The sequence below is a fragment of the Hylobates moloch genome, unplaced genomic scaffold (genome assembly GCF_009828535.3).
Source record: "Hylobates moloch isolate HMO894 unplaced genomic scaffold, HMol_V3 SCAFFOLD_3, whole genome shotgun sequence".
In the NCBI taxonomy this organism is placed as follows: Eukaryota; Metazoa; Chordata; class Mammalia; order Primates; family Hylobatidae; genus Hylobates; species Hylobates moloch.
In genome coordinates, this window is record NW_026652278.1 from 102,249,834 (window position 1) to 102,272,777 (window position 22,944).

A 22,944-nucleotide genomic window follows, 5' to 3' on the forward strand; every position below is an offset into this window, starting at 1 on the left:
ATTTAATTTTTTTTTTTTGAGACAGATTCTTGCTGTTGCCCAGACTAGAGTGTAGTGGTGCAATCTCAGTTCACTGCAACCTCCGCCTCCTGGGTTCAAGTGATTCTTGTGCCTCAGCCTCCTGAGTTAGCTGTGATTATAGGTGCCCGCCACCACACCTGGCTACTTTTTGTATTTTTAGTAGAGACAGAGTTTCACTATGTTGTCCAGGCTGGTCTCAAGCTCCTAACCTCAAGTGATCCGCCTGCCTTGGCCTCCCGAAGTGTTAGGATTACAGGTGTGAGCCACCATGTCCAGCCAAACCTTTTTAAAAAATGTATTTTATTTCATATAGTCATTTTTTAGGAAAAATATAATGCTTTTAAAAAAATTTTGTGGATTCCCTTATATTTGAATAATCCTAGCTGAGAAGGCTAAGGAATGTTCTTTCAGCTAGTTTACTACAAGACAATGCATTTGAGATTTAGAAGGTAAGCCTAGTGTGAGCTCAGTGATTTGGGAGGCTGAGGTGGGAGGATCTCTTGAGTCTAGAAATTGGAGACCAGCCTAGTCAACACAGTGAGACCTCATCTCTACAAAATTTGTTTTTAAATTAGCTGGACATGGTGGCACATGCTTGTAGCCCTAGCTACTTGGGAAGCTGAAGCAGGAAGATCCCTTGAGCCCAAGAGTTCAACGCTGCAGTGAACTATGATCACACACACCACTGCACTCCAGCCTAGGCAACACAGCGAGACCCCATCTCTAAAATAAAAAAGTTTAAATATAACACCTTGTTAATTATGTTTAAGGTAATAAAGTGGAGATAAAAAGATAAAGTGGTAGGTTAAGGGTTTTTTTTTTTTTTTTTAAGAATATGAACTGGAAAACCATTATAAAGGGTATAAACTATATTTTTTTAAGGCATACGGATGAATTAGTAAACTTAAACTCATCTTTTAAAAAGATCCACATATAAAATTGAAATATTTGTATCCCATCACTTTGGGAAGCCAAGGTGGGCAAATCACTTGAGTCCAGGAGTTCAAGACTAGCCAGGGCAATATGGCAAAACTCCATCTCTACAAAAAATACCAAAAAATATTAGGCGGGCATGGTGGTGGGCACCTGTGGTCCTAGCTACTTGGGAGGCTGAGGCAGGAGAATGACTTGCACCAGGGAGGCGGAGGTTGCAGTGGGCTGAGATGGTACCACTGCACTCCTGCCTGGGTAACAGAATGAAACCCCATCTCAAGAAAAAAAAAAAGAAATATTTTAACCATTTGCTACTAATATTTTAAACATTTTATTGCTGTAAGGAGACGCTAAGTTTATAGAATTCCTCTCAAGCAGTAATGTTGGTATGTTTCTCTTCTTTCTGATCACATGCTTTTTCTTTTTCCCATGACAGGCTAAAGAATCCCTGAAACAGGTGCGCCATTCTCTCTATTGGCAAATGCAAGTAGAACAACTCAATGAAAAGAATTAATCTTAACAGTTTTAAATGTTGTCAGTTTTAAATGTTTACGTATTGATTTTGCAACTTAGGATGTTTTTGAATCCCATGGTTCATTTCGATTGTTTAATCTTTTTTTGTTATTAAATTCTTGTAAAACAGAAGTATTGTTTGAAGTTCTCAACTGAGATTTTTACTTTTTGGATTTTTAAGACTTGCTAATGATGTCAGAAAGGGCTTGCATGTGTCTATCAAAGCAACAGTGGCTGCTGTTGGCTAAAAATCCTTGTCAGCTTGTCCCACGTTTATTCTCTATGTGGAGGTGAAAGGGTCTGTGCTTGGCATTCACTTTCATTCTTAGACTTAATTTGGAATCATCCTTTTTAAAAAAATCAGAGACCAGGTCTTGCCAAATCAATCAAACTCCTGGGCTCAAGCGACCCTCCTGCCTCAACGTCCCACGGAATCATCTTGTCATTAACTTCTTTTTTTAGTACGCAGTAGTTGGGAGTAAGATCTTTTTATCATTTATCAAAAAGGCATAAATGTTCCACCAACCATAAAGTATAGCTGGTACTTTCTGAAACAGTGTATATAAACGATTGCTTTTGAACCTGCAAATCACAAGTTTCAGGTATTGAAGCCGAAACAGCTAAACTTCTCAGCCTCTGGCAGATTATTAACAAAACAGTATTATTCAGATTCTGTATCATATTAATAAGAATTGAACCTTGAAAGTAACATCTGTTATTCTATTAATGTGATCATGTGTGAATGGGTCTGATGACTGTTGGACTGTTTGTAGGAACTTAACATGGAAGATGCTGACAGAATCAGATTTTGCAGGTGTTCAGCCTATAGTGGCTAAGGATTATCATGTTTTCTATTTCATCCTCAGAATGCCATACAATAATTCTGGAATGCTGATTTTTTTTTAAAGTAGGAATTAAAGTCATACACAAAATGTGGTAATTCATACGTAGATGAAATATTAAACATTTTATATGACCCAGTAAAAAACATCTATCAATTACACAAATGAACAAGAATGTGAGTTAGAAAAATGTAATAAAATATGAATTTCAAATATTTTATTAAGGGATGATTTAATTCCTGGATTTCAAAAACCTTTAAAAACATCAAACAATAAACTTTTATAAAAAAGTGACAAAATACAAGTTAAATCAGCTAGATTTTTGTGTTACCCTGCAGTTTATTAAAAAATAATACAAATGCTTGTAAATTTTTATTTATCTAATTTCCTGAGGATTTTGTTTCTGCATATCAAACCTTTTCACCATGGCCAACATGAACTTTTTTTTTTTTTAAGGCAGTTCTCTACCAGGCATTAAACTTTAAAACATTTGAATCATTGGACCATAATGCTTCAGCCTAACGATATTTATATAAAAAGAAGAGAAAGCCATTTTATTTTTTTTGAGATGGAGTTTCACTCTTATTGCCCAGGCTGGAGTGCAATGGCACAATCTCGGCTCACTGCAACCTCCACCTCCTGGGTTCAAGTGATTCTCCTGCCTCAGCCTCCCAAGTAGCTGGGATTGCAGATATGCACCACCATGCCTAGCTAAAAATTTTTTTGTATTTTTAGTAGAGACGGGGCTTCTCCATGTTGGTCAGGCTGGTCTTACACTCCTGACCTCAGGTGATCCGCCCCACCTTGGACTCCCAAAGCGCCAGGATTACAGGTGTAACCACGCCCGGCTGAGAAAGACATTTTCAATACAGATTGTAAAATAAGATAGCCTCTATTAATTAGATTTTGGAAAGAAATGCAGCTTTTTAGTTAGCATTGAGGCAAAACAGGGAACCTGCTTCTTTCCAATTGCACTTGGGTCTTTGCAAAAGTCCACTCGGCGCTGAGAAACTTTCCTGTTCACCAGTGTGAGGAGTTCTGTGAACTCTAAGGAGGAGCCATATTTTCCCAACATCTCACACAAATCTTGAATGTACCATGAGCCGTTCACAGTTTCCCGGTGAGAATAATATCCTAAAAAAGTGAGAAGGAAAATGTTGCTGCAGTTTTCTGGCTTTCAATTACTGTGTGTATTCTTTATAGTTACAGAAGTATAACTTCTTAAAAATCCTTAGAAGAATCTTAAGATGTGTCCATGATATATATGGCTTTAAATTTTTTTGACTCTTTTCAAATGGGAAAAGAGATTAATTCTATATAGTTTTATATACACGGGGTTAATTCTATATAATTTCCTCCATTTCCTAAAAAATTCCCAAGATAGACAATGATTGAGACATGAGATTACTAAAAAGTCAAACAAAATTATTTACTACAAGAGCAAAGAACCAGTATCAAAATAATTTTCTGTTGGGCATGGTGGCTCATGCCTGTAATCCTAGCACTTTGGGAGGCTGAGGCAGGCAGATCACTTGAGGTCAGGAGTTCGAGACCAGCCTGGCCAACATGGTGAAACCCCATCTCTACTAAAACTACAAAAATTAGCTGGGTGTGGTGGCAGGCACCTGTATTCCCAGCTACTCAGGAGGTGAGGTAGGAGAATCACTTGAACCCAGGAGGCAGAGGTTGCAGTGAGCCAACACTGGACCACTGCACTCCAGCCCGGGCAACAGAGTGAGACTCTCAAAAAAAAAAAAAAAAAAAAATACACACACACACACACACACACACGTATGCAATGGCTCATGCCTGTAATCCCAGCACTTTGGGAGGCCAAGGCTGGAGGATCGTTTGAGACCAGCCTGGGCAACATAGCAAGACCCAATCTCTACAGAAAAATTAAAAAGCCAAGCATGGTGGTGCATGCCTATAGTCCCACCTACAGGGGGGCTGAGGTGGGAGGATTGCTTGAGCCTGAGAAATTGAGGCTGCAGTGAGCCATGATCATGCCATTGCACTTCAGCCTCAGTGACAGAGTTAAGACCTTGTCTCAAAAAAAAAAAAAGCTTTCCATGACAATTACCACAATGGCACTACCACCCTCAGTAACTGATGGTAGGCTGCTAATATTAATATAATTAATTAGACTGTTGCTTTACTCAATATAACTCTCAGGAATTATTTTTCTGTAAGGTACTTTACACTTTCATTTATCACTCTGTGCCATGTGGTCAAAGAAATTCTAAGTCTGTGAGCTTCAGGATGGAATCACTATGTCCCAACCGAAAGATCTGACCCAAACCAATCAAAGGTGAAACTTACAGGACCTTAGCCAAGAGAGGCAATTATGTTTGTTTTAAACACCACACACCTTCTGCAACAGAGTAACACATGAGGAAGTCAGCTCCAGCAGGCAGTGTATAAACGGAGGCTGCATCCACCTCAGTTATGTTGGTGTCCAACTTGTCTGTCTGATTATCCACTACATCCAAAGGAATGACTGGCACATCATGCTGGTTTCCCCGACATGCCTACAAGACAAGACAAGGAGGAAAAACCCACCTCTTTGCCTACTGTTTCCTTCCCAGTGCTTAATGTGTGCAGTGAATGTGTAATCCAGTACCCCTTCATTACAACAGAAACCACATTCTGAGCAGTTCAGAAGCAATACATTCAGGTTTAGAGGGCACAAAAGCCAACAAAGTTGTTTCCCTACTTAGGTTTTCTTTTAGTTAATGTTTGTTTTAAGAAAAAATTGGCATCCCCAAGTATACATCAAATTATGTTGGTAGAAGGGTATATTATAGAGGAAAAAGCTTGTGGTTTTAAAATTTCTTACAGATTAACCACACCCAGGGCACACGGTGTTACCTTCCCTTTTGAAAGCTATAGTATTGACCTAAGTGTTTCTATTTAGGCAGGCAGGGTATTTCCAGATTGACTTTTGCTTGCCTGGCTGCTGCTATAAATTGTTAGGAGTTAAAATGACATCCAGCCTGACCTGAGGAGATACCTATTAATGCACTTTCTTCCTTGTGTGCCCATTAAACAGTGAGGTCTCAAATTTTTACCCACTAATTCTGACTCACTCAGAATTTACATTAAATTTAGACTCATAATTAACATTAAATTCTGACTCACTCAGAGGCTAACATTAAACTCTTCTCATAAGTGACTTTTACAAGCTGAATTGTGTTCCCCAAAAATTCATATGTTGAAGTCCTAGCCCCAATACCTCAACTATGACTGTACTTGAAGACAGGGCCTTTAGAGGTGATTAAGGAAAATGAGGTCATATGGGTGAACCCAAATCCAACATGACCAATGTCTTCATAAGAAGAAATTGGGACACAGACATGCACAGAAGAAAGACCATATGAAGGCACAGGGACAAGATGGACACCTACAAGCCAAGAAGAAGGCCTCAGAAGAAACCAATCCTCCCCACGCCTTCATCTGAGACTTCCAGCTCCAGGACTGTGACGATAAATTCCCGCTGTTTAAACCATACAGTCTGTGGTACTTTGTTATGGTCACCCTATACACGAATACCGTCAGCTAATAAGATTCTGTTGTAGCATTATAAATGCATCAATCAGTTCTGAAATGGTTAAAGAATTATGAGCATCAAAAGAAAGTCCTGAATGATTTCGAATCATAAATAGAAAATCCCTACTATCCCGTTTTTATAGGCAGATTTTAATCTTGGTATCAGCAGGCTTATTTTTCAGGCCTTTTTTCTACTGTCCTTCCTAAATATAACATAGAACACCTTTAACCTGATGACATCACCTGCCCAGTCAACTGCAATAAGAGTAACAGCGAGCCTTTACTGAGGGCGTGCCATATGCCAGGCACTGTTCTAAGTGGTTTTCATTCATTAAGTCAGGTGATTTTGCCCGCACCAGCACCCCATGCGGCAGGTGCTCTTTTTACCAAGAATCTAAGGCATAGAGAGATAAAGTAACTTGGCAAACGATTTCATTTGTGGCTTTCTTCCCATAGTAGCTCATTAGTTATTTCCAATTCTCTTGTGTTTGACAGTGTTGGCCACTCCCCTTTTCATGAAACAATCATGTCATTATTTGTTTCTTGTTTTTCTCCTGGTGTCCATCCTCAGTATCTTCCCTCTTCAGTCCATTCCTCATGGGTGCCCCTCGGTTTTGTTTTACGCTCCTTTTTCAGGCTGTATTCAACATGAGTAAACTCATCTAATCCCATAGCTTCCACGACCACCTCCTGATTTATTTCTCCAGCCGAGGCCACCTGTCTTAGGTTCTACACCTGTATCACCAATTCCATGTCCCACAGACATTCCAATGCAGTTGTCCAAACCAGAAACGAGGCGGTCATCCTTCACTTACAGCCACTTCCTCAGCCCAAAACAAGGCTTTATGGTAGGATGTGAAATGCAGTTTCATGTTTGATATGGTTTGGATGTTTGTCCCCTCCAAATCTCATGTTAAAATGTGGTTCCCAGTGTGGGAGGTGAGGCCTGGTGGAAGGTGACTGGATCATCGGGGAGGATCTCTCGTGAATGGTTTAGCATCATCCCCTTGTGATAAGTGAGCTCTCACTCAGTTCACATGAAATCTGGTTATTTAAGAGAGTCTGGGACCTCTCCCTTGGCACTCTCTTGCTCCCACTCCCAACAAGTCATATGCTGGCTCTCTGTCACCTTCCACCACAATTGTAAGCTTCCTAAGGCCTCACCAGAAGCAGATGCCAGCACCATGCTTCCTGTACAGCCTGCAGAACTGTAGGCCAATCAAATCTCTTTCCCTTATAAATTACCCGGTCTCAGATATTTCTTTATAGCAATGCAAGAATAGACTAACATGTTATTTCATGTCCTCCATGCCATTCATGGAAATATAGAATTGTGACACTGGCATGTCAGGTTTCTCTTTTGTAGTTCAAAATCTTTGGCCGGGTGCAGTGGCTCACGCCTGTAATCCCAACACTTCGGGAGGCCAAGGCGGGCAGATCACCTGAGGTCAGGAGTTCAAGACCACCCTGGCCAACATGGTGAAACCCCATCTCTATGAAAATACAAAAATTAGCCAGGCATGATGGCAGGTGCCTGTAATCCCAGCTACTCAGAAGGCTGAAGTGGGAGAATCACTTGAACCCAGGGGCAGAGGTTGCAGTGAGCCAAGATTGCACCATTGCACTCCAGCCTGGGGGACAGAGCAAGAATCTGTCTCAAAAAAAAAAAAAAAAATCCTTAATGATGTGCCAAGTAATATTCATGCAAAAAAAAAATTTTTTTTTTTTTTTTTTTGAGACAGAGTCTCACTCTGACGCCCAGGCTGGAGTGCAGTGGTGTGCTCTTGGCTCACTACAGCCTCTGCCGCCCAGGTTCAAGCAATTCTCGTGCCTCAGCTTCCCGAATGGCTGGGATTACAGGCACCTGCCACCATGCCCGGCTAATTTTTGTATTTTTAGTAGAGACGGGGTTTCACCATGTTTGCCAGGCTGGTCTTGAACTCCTGACCTCAGGTGATCTGCCTGCCTCAGCCTCCCAAAGTGCTGGGATTACAGGCGTGAGCCATCACCCCTGTGAAAAATACTTTTATCCCTAAAACCAATTTGGCAGCGGGGAAACAATCTTGGTTTAAGGGGCAATGTGAAAGGGATGAGACAGGATAGGACTAGAAGGCTTTATTTTTCCATTCTTTCCACTGGTTTATATGCTCTCCACCTCCCAAACAAGCAAACTTAGTCTGATGAAGTTGCCTTGCGTGGCACTCTTCAATCAGCAGGTATGTTTTCCAATGGCTCTCCTTGATATCAGGCTCGGCCAGGGAGTAGCACATTGGCTACTTTGTGAGTCACTTCAAATGTCAATCCAAATGCTGTTATTTTGTAATATAGACAATGAGAGTGTCAAAGAATTATTACTAACAGCTCAAAGTGCAACTATGATTGGCCAGAATTCAAAAAGGGCCTGTCCAATTACTGGAGAAAGTTACTTTCAAAACTGGCTTTTAGACCTTTATCACATGTTCAGAATGACAGACTTTATAATTAAGATGATAATGTAATCAGTCTTACCTGAATGATAAATATCTTGGGTTTTCCAACCAGGCTCTGACACTTGTCTCCTTTGAACAAGCCAGTTAATGTCTGAATTTCGATTTTAGCATCATATGCATAAATGTGATTGCCTTCGCCATGGCTCAGGAAGACACACACAAAGCAATCGGCATCTGCATGGCTAGCAGTTGACACTATAAAGGACCCAAAAGAGAATATAGAAATGAAAATATGATGCTTGTTATCTACACATAAAAATTCAGTTTATTAACACAAGAATAAAGTTACATCCACATGATTGGGGAGGAGGAAAATTTGTGGTTTTGTCTTTTTTGTTTTTTTGAGACGGAGTTTCACTCTTGATGCCCAGGCTGGAGTGCAGTGGCGCGATCTTGGCTCACTGCAACCTCCACCTCCCGGGTTCAAGTGATTCTCCTGCCTCAGCCTCCCAAGTAGCTGGGATTACAGATTCGAAACCATACCCAGCTAATTTTTGTATTTTTAGTCCAGGCTGGTCTCGAGCTCCTGCCCTCAGGTGATCCACCTCGCCTTGGCCTCCCAAAGTGCTGGGATTACAGGCATGAGCCACCATGCCCGGCCTACTCTTTAATAAGTGTAAAATATCTGTAATGAAACAACTTTAGTCTTTAATCAAACAGAATATACCATACTGTATCTTATTTTTTAAAAAATCCAAATTTATTAAAGTTCAGAGTAATAGAGTTTGACCAAATTTCATTAGCCTTTCTAAAACACAGAATGATGTGGAAAACATAAAGGGATTATGATAGGGAATCTCACTTAAGATCCAAGTTATTTTGGCAATAAACTAAAAATTTCCTTGAATCAGCAGAGACCTTAGAGCAGAGTGGAAAGACCCAGAAACTGCTGCTCAACAGCTCCCCACGCACTGCTGCACTTTCACTATAGGAATACAGCACTTAGGGCCAGGCGCAGTGGCTCACGCCTGGAATCCCAGCACTTTGGGAGGCCGAGGCAGGTGGATCACTTGAGGCCGGAGTTCAAGACCAGCCTGGCCAACACGGTGAAACCCCATCTCTACTAAAAATACAAAAATTAGCCGGGCATGGGGGCAAGCTACTTGGGAAGCTGAGGCAGAAGAATTGCTTGAACCCAGGAGGTGGAGGCTGCAGTGAGCTGAGATCATGCCACTGCACTCCAGCCTGAGGGGGGTCAGTAAGACTCCATCTCAAAAAAAAAAAAAGGTTATAGCACTTAGAGCTTCCAAAAGAGTACTCAAGGCCAGGTGCAGTGACATGAGACTGATGTCCTCCAAAGCTTCTGAGCAAAGTAGAAAAGCTGGTAAAAGCAGCCAAAGTTAGAATGATGTGCAGTTTAAAGAAGAGCTCTGAAGAAAGTTTAGAGTAATTATGCAAATATAATGGTTGGCATGCAGTGATGATTATAATATGGGTTGTTGTAATTAGAATACCTACCCCATATTGATGTTGTGAGAATTAAAGGAGGTAATGTATGTAAACTAACACCATTTGGAAACCAGTGAGAAAATGGGGCATGAAAGGAGTCAATGACAAAATGAGCCTGTTGACTGCCCAGCACCTGTAGTATTTGCATTTTAGGCTTTTACTGCCAATTGAAGGGGTCATTTCATTCATTTCTACAATAGACTGTAACTAGTGGTATGCTAAATATAAACTTTAGAGGCATAATTATTTGCAAGGGTCTCTAAATGTGCTGGGTAATGGAAACACAGAAGCATACCCAAAACCTGTAACCTGTGCTAAATTAATACCTTTTTTGTCACACAAGTAATTACTTGTACCTGTATTTACAGATAGGATAAAGGACTCGGTCTCATTAGAGGAAGATGAACTATATAATAGCAAAACTACCTACCCTCATGAATTTTGAGCAGTAGTTCTTCTGCTTTAAGATCGTTAAAGCATTTCACATCAAATCCTAGATCTGAAAACCTAGTGATATATTAAATGAAATGTTAGCCTATAAACTTTTCAAAGTTGTCAGATACCCTTACTTTGGAGGAATCTATACACATTCTAATGACACATAAATTTGCTTCCTTTAGGAGAAAAGAAATATAACAATGGTGGTTTTCCCTTCATTCACCATGGTAGGAAAGGATTTAATCATAATGACAGCCGATTCAATTTAGAGTATTGTTGTCTACCATGCAAATGTTAGTACAAATGCAAAAGCCTGTCAACATTTAATAGAACAGAGTAAGGAAGACAACTCTGGCAAGTTTTTTTTTTTTTTTTTTTTTTTGACACAGAATCTCTCTCTGTCACCCAGGCTGGAGTGCAGTGGCTCGATCTTGGCTCACTGCAAGCTCCGCCTCCTGGGTTCACGCCATTCTCCTGCCTCAGCCTCCCAAGTAGCTGGGACTACAGGCTCCCGCCACCACGCCCAGCTAATTTTTTGTATTTTTTAGTAGAGACGGGGTTTCACCGTGTTAGCCAGGACGGTCCCGATCTCCTGACCTCATGATCTGCCCGCCTCGGCCTCCCAAAGTGCTGGGATTACAGGAGTGAGCCACCGCGCCCGGCCAACTCAGGCCAGTTCTTAAGGGAGGCTGCATCAAAGCAAGGTCCATCCTCCAACACTCTTGATCTGTTGTTACCTCATTAGTGTTGACAAGTTATGATAAGTAACTTTTTTTCCCTACTTACAGAAGTCTGGAATTTTTTTAATTTTTAATTTTTTTAACTTTTCTTTTGGAAACATGGAAAAAAAACTATTTTATTTTTCATTTTAGAAACGAGGTCTCACTCTGTCACCCAGCCTGGAGTGCAGTGGCACGATCACAACTCAGTGCAGCCTTGAACTCCTGGGCTCAAGCAATCCTCCCCCTTCAGCCTCCAGAGTAGCTGGGACTACCGCCACCATACCCAGCTAATTGATTTTTATTTCTTGTAGAGACCAGGTCTCACTCTGTTGCCCAGACTTGTTTCAAACTCCTTGCCTTAAGTGATCCTCCCACCTTGGCTTCCCAAAGTGCTGGGATTACCAGCATGAACCACCACACCTGGCCAAAAGTAGTTTTATCACTTAACTGCCTCATCTTGATAGGTAGATAAAACTACTACCTGCGGGTAAGATTGTCTCTGTCTGCGCAGGTGCCCCGCCTTTCTGGCAGTGTTAAGTGCCAAAAGAACCTCTCATGATTGAAGATTAAAGCAATTCCTCTCCTCCTGTGGTCCATTTTGTACTTTTCTGCCGGATCAAACATTTCTCTGTTAATGAAAAGTTGAAAAATAATCACTTCAAGTCATATTAAATAATAAGCCCCTCCAAGTTCTAGGTCAACATGTAGGTAGAGATCTGAGCTTCCTCCTTGCCAGGCTGATGTTCCACTGGTGTGCTCCAGGAAAGGCCATGCTAATAAGGAAAGTCCTGAAATATCTCTCTGCCAATTGGTAAAGAGCAGCCATGTGCCATCCTGACACATCCCTAACCCTCTGCCTTGATGTCTTTCCCCCGGCCCCCAGGAGCCAGCAACCAAGAATAACCACAAGGCTCAGAACAAAGCTCTAGTTCTAGGCTCATGCCATGCCAATTAATATGCATTCTGAACATCACTCCAGGTCCCTCGACAACGAGGGGCAGCACAACCTGCCTATCTACAAATGAGCCCCCCAAAGGCTAAAACTTGGCCTACTCAGTTTTACTTCCTAGCTCCCAGGACCCATTCTTGCTTTGATTTCTGTAGGCTGATCATGACCATCAAAGGAAGAGACCTTTATTAGAAAAGAGCACGGCTTTACCTTTTATAGAAGGCATCTGTTTCTGTCATGTTTTCTTCCCCACCTATTAAAAAAAGTTGATTTTTGTTAATTATTTTTGACTTATGGCAGTAAAATATAGTAGGAACTCCCATCCCCCTTCTGACTCCCAAACTCTAAGACCCTTCTGTTTTGGTTAGTTTAAAAGCCAAAGTATATGAAGAAAAGGAAATGAAGGGAAACTGCTTACTAATAAACAAACTATAAATTGACAGCTCTATGCTTTCTCACCCCCAACTCTACCTGCAAAATAACAATCTTGTAAACAGAAATGGAGAAAATATTACACAAATGCGTTCACTGCAAAATATGCCTAGAGTAACATAGTTCTGTGATTACAGAATTGAAATATGAAGTTGCTTTGTTATGCAGAAAATGTTTTTGCACGTTTTCTGAAAAAAGAATTAAGTCCTACAGGAAAACTGAAATACAGTTTGTGGTTAATGCTGGATTAACAGTGGCGTAGGCCTGGAAGAGGTAGAAGTTTGGGTGGAGGAAGGGAAGGGCAAGCGCAAAGACTTGGACCTTGGATCTCCTATATGACACATCTGCATTTCCAACACTATTAGGAGAGCCCTCTGCTCTCCATTCTCAACTGGACTCCCTACTCCCTGGACAGCCTTCCACTGAATTCCTCTCTACTCTCTAGAGCAGTGCTATGTCATGGAAGTGTCTGTGATGGTGGAATTGTTCCGTATTTGCACTGTCTCCTAAGGTAGCCACTGGCCACATGTGTCTACTGAGCATTTAAATGCAGCTAGTGCAACTGAGGAACTCAATTTTAATTTATTTTCAATTTAAATTAATGGCCAGTGGCTTCTACACTGGACAGTGCAAAAAGTGTGGCATCTTCTACAATAAAGGCCCCATCCACTCATGCATCTGTTTTTACCTGGTAGTTCAACAGCTTAGAGGGGAGACAGCAATGAATAAACCGAAATATTAGCAGTATAGCAAAATGCACCCTTCAGTTGAGGAAGAATGACCCTAAAGCACGGACTCTTACCATCATCTCCTAGCCAAAAGGGTTGGTTCCCCTCTCCTTAGAGATCTCCCCATTACTAGCCCCCATCACCTGATTGATCTAACCTCACTTCTCCTCAAAACAAAAAATACAAGGTGGGGAATTCAGTTCAAGTCCCTTTTAGCCTATTCCTCCTGGAACTGCCCCAAGCAATGAGACCCAACTAAGACCCCACTAAGGCTTCCTCTGTCCGTATGCCCTCAATCAGTTTTGCTCAACCTTGGGCATCAGAATTCCTGGTGTGGATGTTAAAATGCAGATTCCTGGATCCTAACTGAGACAGAATCAGAATCTCGGAGGAAGGAGGCGATAGCTGCATTTTTCACAAAGTGATTTTTACATTAAGGTGTGAGAGCCAAAAGCAACCTCTCCAACTGGTCCTCCCCGCTGCATGGCAGATGAGAAAGCTGTTTAGTCCGACCTTTGCCCTAGGTGAGCACAGTAACCAGGTACTTCCTACTCCACACACTGCTCTATGAAGACAGCACAGGGATTTCACTCTTCCCATTTTCAAAAGCTGTCGGGATCTACCGCCTTTTGATAACCTCACCTGCTTATCTTGTAATCAATTACAGTATAAACAATAACTTCAAGAAAATTAAATCCATATGTCACAACCATCCTCCTCACCCACCAAAATTCTGCACAACTTGGAAAGCACTCAGCGTCTCAGTGTCTTCCTCGGTGGTAGCAGGCCAGCGCCTCACCTCCTGTGGCTTCTGCTCCATACTGACTGCTGAGCCGAAGGCGGCTCACAACCTAACTCACGGAAGCTGTGCCAAATGGCTGCTCAGCAAACTAACTCATATCCCTCAGGGTGAAAACACTGGAGATGTATTCTTGCTTGGGTCTTTAAAACTCTTGTTTCTCATATTCCCAAAGAAGTAGCTTCCCAGTTGTTAGCTGATACATTAAAATTAATAACTTAAGATGTCAGTTTGGGTTGTCTCAAATATGCCCTCACATTAGTCAAGACCTACAGGTTTAGGAATGGCTAACCAGTATTAAGTAGCTGCTCAAGAAAATCTGTTTAAAATGACGTTCTGGCTGGGCATAGTGGCAAACCTATAGTCCCAGTTACTTGGAAGGCCGAGGCAGGAGGATCTCTTCAGCCCAAGAGTTCTAGGATATAGTGTGCTATGACTGGCCCTGTGAATAGCCACCATACTCCAGCCTGGGTAACAGAGCTAGACCCCATCCCTTAATACATTCAGTTTCAAAGTTAACAGATTTGGCAACCTCAGTGAGGGATTTTTTTTTTTAAGTTTTTTGTTGTTGTTGTCGTTTGTTAATGCTATAGATGTAGAAAAAAACCTAGGCTCTGGACACCCCAGTTCTGATGCTGGCCAGCTGTAACTTACCTTCACTCTCACAAAGTGCACCCTGCATCCTGCAGTACCAGTTAATGACCAGGTCCAGTGACCACTCTAGCAAACACTGAGTCAGAACAAAAAGCTATGGAGACAGATGTCAGGACCTAAGTTCCAATACTTTTCTGGAGTTGATAAACTTTACCCACAGATTGCAGAGAAAATAACACATCATGACCACCTTGAGCTGTGTATCCCAAGCATACAAGCTTTCCAGAAGGGGGTACTTAAGTATCATTATGCCGCATTAATATTTATTTTTTATTACTATATTTTTGGGACAGAGTCTTGCTCTGTCACCCAGGCTGGAGTGCAGTGGCATGATCTCGGCTCACCACAACCTCCGCCTCTGGGTTCAAGCGATTCTCCCACCTCAGCCTCCTGAGTAGCTGGGATTACAGGCATGCGCCACCACGCCCAGCTAATTTTTTTTTTTTGTATTTTCAGTAGAGACAGGGTTTTGCTATGTTGTCCTGGCTGGTCTTGAACTCCTGGCCTCAAGTGATCCACCTGCCTCAGCCTCCTGGTAGTGCTGGGATTACAAGCATGAGCCACCGCGCCCGGCCTGCATTAATATTTAAAAACCTGGATAAAGTAAGAAATAGCTTTATTGATATGGAGAAAATGAATTTTAATGAAGGAGCTACCCTCTATAACAAATATAGAAATTCCTTTTCATCTGCAATCTACTTATCAAAAATGTGCCCTTCTTTAAACCTGATTCTTGACCTCTTTTCACTTTTTTTTTTGAGACAGAGCCTCCCTCTGTCGCCCAGGCTGGAGTGCAGTGGCGCAATCTTGGCTCACTGCAACCTCCGCCTCCCGGTTTCAAGCGATTCTCCTGCCTCAGTCTCCCCAGTAGCTGGGACTACAGGCGCCCACCACCGTGTCTGGCCCTCTTTTCACTTCTCTTCCTTTGCAGGATAATGTAACTGCCACCTCCTTGTTCCTTAAATCAGTTTAGGTTTTACGAAACTAATCATTCCTTTTTTCACCTCACTCTAATTTGATAATCCCTCCAGATAATCCTGCCAGCTACCATTTGTTGATGGCCTGACGCCTGAGATACTTTATCTCACAGCTCCACAGCTCAGTAACAGGGACAGAGAAAGTGGGCCAGGTGTGCCAAGATCGGCAAAGTGGAGTTGGGATTGAAAGCCAGCCCACCTGCAGATTCCAAAGTCTCTGTAGGCCCATCTCCACGCAGCCCCTCCCACCCGAGACCAGCTACCTTTCTAAACTTTGTTCAACTTCCCAAACGCCTTTGGTCATTCTACTGTCATCGTCTTCATTCACTGCACTCTCTATGAAAATCTACCCATCGGCTCCATCAACAATGTATTTAGTAACCCTATGTAGAGTAACCTCCATCAAGCCTAGAACATGCACTGGGGAGTGGAAGAGGAAGGGAGCAGGTGAGTGAAGGAAAGCCCCGGCTTCCCGCCCCTAGAGACTGCAACTGGACCCTGCACTGTGCCTCCAGGACAAGGCTACCTATCTACTTCCTCTACGACCATGTGACTTTTACAGCTTGCCTCTGGAGCACCACTTACTTTGTGCAGCAAAATATAAAAAGTTCTTAAACGAAGGCACTCTAACCAACTGCAGGCGTTTTTTTTTTCTTTCTTTTTTTTTTTTCTTCTTGATTCGAAGTCTCACTCTGTCGCCGAGGTTGGAGTGCAGTGGGGCGATCTTGGCTCACTGCAACCTCCACTTCCCGGGTTCAAACGATTCTCCTGTCTCAGCCTCCCCAGTAGCTTGCGCCCATGCCTGGCTAATTTTTTGTATTTTTAGTAGAGACGGGGTTTCACCGTGTTAGTTAGGCTGGTCCAGAACTCCCGACCTCTGGTGATCCGCCCGCCTCGGCCTCCCAAAGTGTTGGGATTACAGGCGTGAGCCACCACGTCCGGCCAACGGCAGGCGTTTCGACTTTTTGTTTTACTCTGGCCAGGCTTGAAGTTTCTAAGCTTTACCAGTAATAAGTGACAGAACGTACGCTCTTAGCAGTTGATTACTTTGCAGAGAAAAGTTATTGTGGTTTTGGCTCAAACCGACAGACAGCAGCAGGTTTCCTGGATGCAAAAGAGAGATACCGGGGTGTGCTGGCCGCCAGGAACTGGCCGCCTCCAGCTGAAGCCCGGGCGGACCCAGGGTCTTGGCCCAGGCACCCTGCGGGTCAGTTATGTTTTCATTATGACTCGGCGGAACAACCCCTCCTTTTTACTTTTCGAAGTGAGCAAACAAAAGATCCAACCCCCAAAAGTCAACATTTCAAACGGCCAGGCGTGGGGGAAAGCCAGGCCCGGGTGGGGACAGCCTTTTAAGGTTTAAATAGCCGGGGCGCCCCGAAGGCGCTCATCGCCCCGGAGGACAAAGGCGGCAGGGGCACGCCCCGGCGCCGGCGCCGCTTCCCGGGACCGCCAGGAGGCGGCAGCCAGGTCCCCGAGTGTTTCTTAGACTGAAGCGCGAAGCCGTCCCCACCCGCCCTGAGCGCTTCAATCCAAGAGTGCAACTTCTCCAGGCCGCCCTGCAAAGCCGAAGGAACCCGCGGCCCCGCTCCGGTCCGCGCGCCCGGCCCGCTAACCGCGTTTCCCCTCCAGCCGAAGCAAGACGCAGACCCGCTCGGTGCCCAGTCGACGCCCCTTGCCTACCTGCTGGGCGCACCCTGCGGAGCCCCGAGGCCGAGCTCATTGCGGCCAAGCGCTCAGCCAGACGCCCTGGTCTCCGCTTCCTGAAGCCACAGCCTCCCGGGCCCGGCCCCGCCCCCGGCCAGTCCTCGGCGGCCCCGCCCCCTGCCCCGAGCGTGGGGCCAGCTGGTTCTGGTTGCGCGCCGCCGTGGCTCCCGTGGATCGGGCTGGTCCTTCCCAGAGTTAAAGCTCCTCCCAGTCGCTACGGAGCCCGCGGGGGCCAAGAGCGCGGGGGCGGGGAGACGTACGCGGTCTACGCCTCCAGGCCCACTGGGACCAACCGGGCCCTGGGAACATGCCAGTTGCCACCCGGGGAGACACACGGACCCCCTAGCCCGAGGCAATTTCACATCACTTGTGTGAGCTCGGCCTCATTTAATCCCAGCTGCCGCAAACATTTGCTCTTCCTGACTTTCCAGAGGTACAGGCATAGATTGTTTTATACCGCTTAGCAGATACTGCCTGTATTTCAACATTGGCTCGCTTTGTGTCTGTGTGTCACATTTTGGTACTCTCGCAATATTTCTTTTTTTTTTTTTTTTTTTTTTTTTTGAGTCAGAGTCTGGCTCTGTCCCCCAGGCTGGAGTGCAGTGGCACCATCTCGGCTCACTGCAAGCTCCGCCTCCCGGGTTCACGCCATTCTCCTGCCTCAGCCTCCCGAGTAGCTGGGACTACAGGCGCCCGCCACCACGCCCTGCTAATTTTTTTGTATTTTTAGTAGAGACAGGGTTTCACTATGTTGGCCAGGATGGTCTCGAACTCCTGACCTCGTGATCCGCCCACCTCGGCCTCCCAAAGTGCTAGGATTACAGGCTTGAGCCACCGCGCCCGGCCTCTCGCAATATTTCAAAATTTTTCATTATTATGTCTGCTATTGTGATCTGTGATCAGTAATCTTTAATATTATTGCAATTGTTTTGGGGCACCATGAACCGCGCTCATAAAGGGGAAATTAATCCATAAGCCCTGTATGTGTTTGGACTGTTCCACCCACCTTTCCCTTCTCTCTCCCTCTCCTGGGGCCTCCCTATTCCTGGAAACACAATTTTGAAATTAGGCCAACTAATAATCCTACAAAGGCCTCTAAGTGTCCAAACGAAAGGAAGAGTCTGTCACTTTAAATCAAAAGCAAACATGATTAAGTTAGTGAGGAAGTAATGTTGGTAGGCAGAAAGCTAGGCTTCTTGCTCCAGTTAGCCAAGTTGTGAGTGCAAAGAAGAAAAGCCAAGTCATGAATGCAAAGGAAAAAATTTGAAGGAAATTAAAACTGCTACTCCAGTAAACACATAAAAGACAATAAAGCTAAACAGCCTTATTGCTGATATGGAGAAAGTTCTAGTTGGTCTGGATAGAAGATAAAAACAGCCACAACATTCCCTTAAGCCAAAGCCTAATCCAGAGAAAGGCCCTAACTTTTCAATTCTGTGGAGGCTGAGAGAGGTGAGGGAACTGCAAAAGAAAAGCTGGAAGCTAGCAGAGAGGATGGTTCCTGAGGTTTAAGGAAAGAAGCTATCTTCATGACATAAAAGTGCAAGGTGAAGCAGCAGGTGCTAACGTAGAAGCTGCATCAGGTTATCCAGATCTAGCTAAAATCATTGATAAAGGCAGCTACACTAAACAATGATCTTTTGTTTTTGAGACAGAGTCTTGATCTGTCACCAAGGCTGGAGTACAGTAGTACGATCTCGTGCAACCTCCGCCTCCTGGGTTCAAACAATTCTCCTGCCTCAGCCTCCCAAGTAACCGGGATTACAGGATGTGCCACTATGTCCAGGTTAATTTTGTATTTTTAGTAGAGACAGTTTCACCATGTTGGCCAGGCTGGTCTTGAACTCCTGACCTCGAGCAATCTGCCCGCCTCGGCCTCCCAAAGTGCTGGGATTACAGGTGTGAGCCACTGTGCCCAGCCAAAACAACAGATCTTAAATGTATATGAAAACGGCCTTCTATTGGAAGAAGATTCCATCTAAGACTTTCATAGCTAGAGAGAAGTCAATGCCTGTCTTCAAAGCTTCAAAGAACAGGCTGATGCGCTTGTTAGGGGCTAATACAACTGATGACTTTAAAGCCAACATTCCTTTACCATTCTGAAAATCCTAGCGCCCTTAAGAATTATGCTAAATATGATCTATAAATGGACCAACAAAGCCTAGTTAGTGACAGCACATCTATTTACAGCATGGCTTACAGAATATTTAAAGCCCACTGTTGAGCTCTAGTGCTCAGAAAAAAAGGTTCCTTTCAAAATATTACTCCTCATTGACAATACACCTGGTCATCCAAGAGTTCTGATAGAGAGGTACAGAGACTGATGCTGTTATCACGCTTGCTAACACAACATCCATTCTGAAGCCCAGGGATCAAGGAGAAATTTTGACTTTTAAGTCTTATTTACAAAATACATTTCATAAGGCTATAGCTGTCATCGTGATTCCTCTGATAGTTCTGAGCAAAGTAAATTGAAAATCTTCTGGAAAGGATTCATCATTCGAGATGCCATTAAGAACATTTGTGATTCATGGGAAGTCAAAATATCCACTTATGGTATGTAACTAGAAACTAGAGGGGGGAAAAAAAGAAAAACGAAAAATGAAAAATACATGTATCAGCCACAGTGGCTCATGCCTGTAAACCCAGCACTTTGGGAGGCCAAGGTGGGAGGATTGCTTGAGGCCAGGAGTTTTGAGACCAGCCTAGGCAACAATGCGAGACCCTGTCTCTACAAAATTTTTTTTTTTTAATTAGCCAAGAGTGGTGGCACATGCCTGTATTCCCAGCAACTCAGGACACTAAGATGGCAGGATTGTTTGAGCCCAAGTTTGAGGCTGCAGTCAGCTGACTGTGCCACTGCACTCCAGTCTGGGTGACAGAGTAAGATGCTCTTTAAAAATATATATGTGTATATATATATATATACACACACACACACACACATATAAAATATATAAAATACATATATAAATATTTAAAAATTATATATATTTCAATTGGCACACTGGGTGGTAGGTTACAGGCAGGACAACATACCTACCCATTTTATATATACATATATACATTATATATAGATATATGTATATATCTCCACATTAACAGGAGTTTGAAAGAAGTTAATTCCAATCCTCATCAATGATGTTGAGGGGTTCAAGACTTCAGTGAAGGAAGTCACTGTAGATGTGGCAGAAGTAGCAAGACAAATAGAAGTGGAAGTGGGGCCTGAAAATGTGGCTGCATTGTTGCCATCTCATGATAAAACTTTGATAGATGAGGAGATGCTTTTTATGGATAAGCAAAGAATGTGGTTTCTTGAGATAGAATCTACTCCTGGTGAATATGCTGTGAATAGTGTTTAAATGACAACAAAGGATTCAGGGTATTAGTTGACAAAGCAGTGGCAGGGTTTGGGGAGATTGACCCCAATTTTGAAAGGTCTGTGGGTAAAATGCTACCAAACAGCATCACATGCTACAGGGAAATCTTTAGTGAATGGAACAATCAATGGATGGCCAGGTGCGGTGGCTCACGCCTGTAATCCCAGGACTTTGGGAGGCCAGGAGTTCGAGCCCAGACTGGCCAACATGGCGAAACCTTGTCTCTACTAAAAATACAAAAATTAGCCAGGCACGGTGGCAGCCACCTGTAATCCCAGCTACTCAGGAGGCTGAGGCACGAGAATCACTTGAACCAGGAGGCAGAGGTTGCAGTGAGCCAGGATCATGCCACTGCACTCCAGCCCATTTAAAAAAAAAAAAAAAAAAAACAAAAAATTAAGCAAATTCCTTTTGTTTTTTTAAGGTCCTATGTCATCCAGCCTTCAGCATACCCCTGAGATGGAGTCTCGCTCTGTCACCCAGGCTGGAGTACAGTGGCGCAATCTCAGCTCACTGAAACCTCTGCATCCCGGGTTCAAGCAATTCTCTGCCTTTAGACATGATATTGCACACTTAACAGACTACACTTTAGTATAAACAACTTTTATATGCACTGGGAAACCAGAAAATTTGTGTGACTCTTTTATTGATGGTCTGGAACCAAACTCGAAATCCCTCTGAGGTATCCCATAGGGGGTGGCATATACGTTCCTGTTTCATGTGGTAGTCCTTTCCCCAGTGCGAGTTACTTTCTAGGACTTGCAGTAACTTATTTTAAATGCTCTTTGTATATGAGACTTGGGCCAAAGTAAACTGGAGGTAACGCCTGGATTTTTTTTTTTTTTTTTTTTTTAGACAGTTTAGCTGTTGTTGCCCAGGCTGGAGTACAATGGCATGATCTCAGCACACCGCAACCTCCGCCGCCCGGGTTCAAGCGATTCTCCTGCCTTGGCCTCCCAAGTAGCTAGGATTACAGGCGTGCACTACCATGCCTGGCTAATTTTGTATTTTTAGTAGAGACGGGGTTTCTCCACGTTGGTCAGGCTGGTATCAAACTCCCGACCTGGTATCCGCTCACCTTGGCCTCCCAGAATGTTGGGATTATGGGCATGAGCCACCGCACCCGGCTTCTCCTGGATTTTTCGAATCTGGCTTTCATAGGTAGAGCTAATTCAAGGACAGAATCATGCAGAAATTCACAGAACGATGAGGGTCTCTAGATTATGGTGTTTCTTGGGGAGAGCATGTTGTCCTACCCAAAAAATAGCAGCCAAACAGTGTGCCAACAAGGTGCCATGGGGTGCTCAATGTTGGATTTAATTTAGCTCCTCCTTGGGTGGTTGGCTATTGTAAAAAATTTACTTTGATAATGCTTTCAGATTTGATGAAATGGTGGCTTTATCCTTTGTAATTCCTCTGGACCTTGTAATTTTAAAAGTAAGCAACCTGAGAGTGGAAAAAAATTAAAATGTGTTAAGGCACCACTTCTAATATATTAAAATAAGTATAATGAATACTTAAGAAATAGGTATAAGGAACTCATCTCATACTACTATTTGGGAGAGAAAAAATCTAATTTGGTAACTTCTACATGTGCCTGTGGTTCAAGTCTTGATGTTATTAGAGTATGAAATCAAAGAAGGGTTTTTACTCAAACCATTTACTGTTCATTGTATGCATAAAATATTTCAGAAATCACTGTCTTAGTAACTTATCCTGCAACAAAGACATGGAATATCCGTATTTCCCTTGTATGGTGGTTGTGATGATTGGGTTAAGTGACTGTGAAGGACTCAGAATACTGCCTGCCATGTGAAGAGCTCAATGAATATTGGTTATTACCATCTTCTTGTATTCGTTGGAAATAGGAATGGCATTTTTTGGTTTCCTCATTACCTACCCCAGTTGCCTTGCATGTGGCTCAATATTTAGCCATTGACTACAATTCAGGGTTTTCACATTTACACTCTGGCTTTTATCCAGTCTGAATGAGTTACCTGACCACCAGAACTTCCAGTCCTTTGGCCTCACTTTCAGGGTCTCTGAGTCCTGAAAACATTCCCTCGACAAGAGTGGAACTCCAGTTGGCTACTTTCTACTTATCTGAAAAGAGCAGATGGAAGGAATTTGTCATTTTTTCTCCATAAGCATCTTATTATCTCAACGTTACTACTATAGTCTATGTGGTTAGGTATTTAAAACAATATTTTGTCTACTTTTTTTTCCCCTTATTCACCACTGATCAGGATTTTGTCTAAAAACATAAATACAGAGCATTTTCTTGGGTACTTATTTCAGAATTACAAATGTATAATTTTAGCCTCTTAAAGCAACAGCTAGCCACGGTAAAATGGCTGAGTGC

The 22,944-nt window shown here is 43.2% G+C and overlaps 2 protein-coding genes across 6 annotated transcripts in view; one reads left to right on the plus strand and one right to left on the minus strand.

The window, feature by feature from the left end:
* Nucleotides 1-22,944, plus strand: part of MCUB (mitochondrial calcium uniporter dominant negative subunit beta) — a 142,693-nt gene that overhangs the window by 118,894 nt on the left and 855 nt on the right. Inside the window, exons 8-9 of one of the 4 annotated variants that reach the window (XM_058436633.1) lie at nt 1,391-1,411; nt 15,550-15,894. In XM_058436633.1, the coding sequence (XP_058292616.1) occupies nt 1,391-1,411; nt 15,550-15,576 (48 nt within the window). In that variant the 3' untranslated portion in view covers nt 15,577-15,894. Of the gene's footprint in view, nt 1-1,390; nt 2,547-5,571; nt 7,122-15,549; nt 15,895-22,944 lie in introns of those variants that run through there. The other 3 variants (XM_058436634.1, XM_058436632.1, XM_032145367.2) reach the window with 3 other exon arrangements.
* CASP6 (caspase 6) lies at nt 3,175-22,661 on the minus strand. Of its 2 annotated transcripts, none has more exons than XM_032145399.2 (7): nt 22,580-22,661; nt 12,116-12,158; nt 11,438-11,584; nt 10,227-10,303; nt 8,367-8,542; nt 4,681-4,840; nt 3,175-3,443 (listed from the first exon to the last, which is right to left on the minus strand). In XM_032145399.2, the coding sequence occupies exons 2-7, from the start codon at nt 12,142-12,144 to the stop codon at nt 3,205-3,207; spliced, it is 828 nt and encodes a 275-aa protein (XP_032001290.1). In that variant the 5' UTR covers nt 12,145-12,158; nt 22,580-22,661; the 3' UTR covers nt 3,175-3,204. The 2 variants fall into 2 exon arrangements, with proteins under 2 accessions (XP_032001290.1, XP_032001271.1); XM_032145380.2 differs by lacking the exon at nt 22,580-22,661 and adding an exon at nt 17,179-17,297.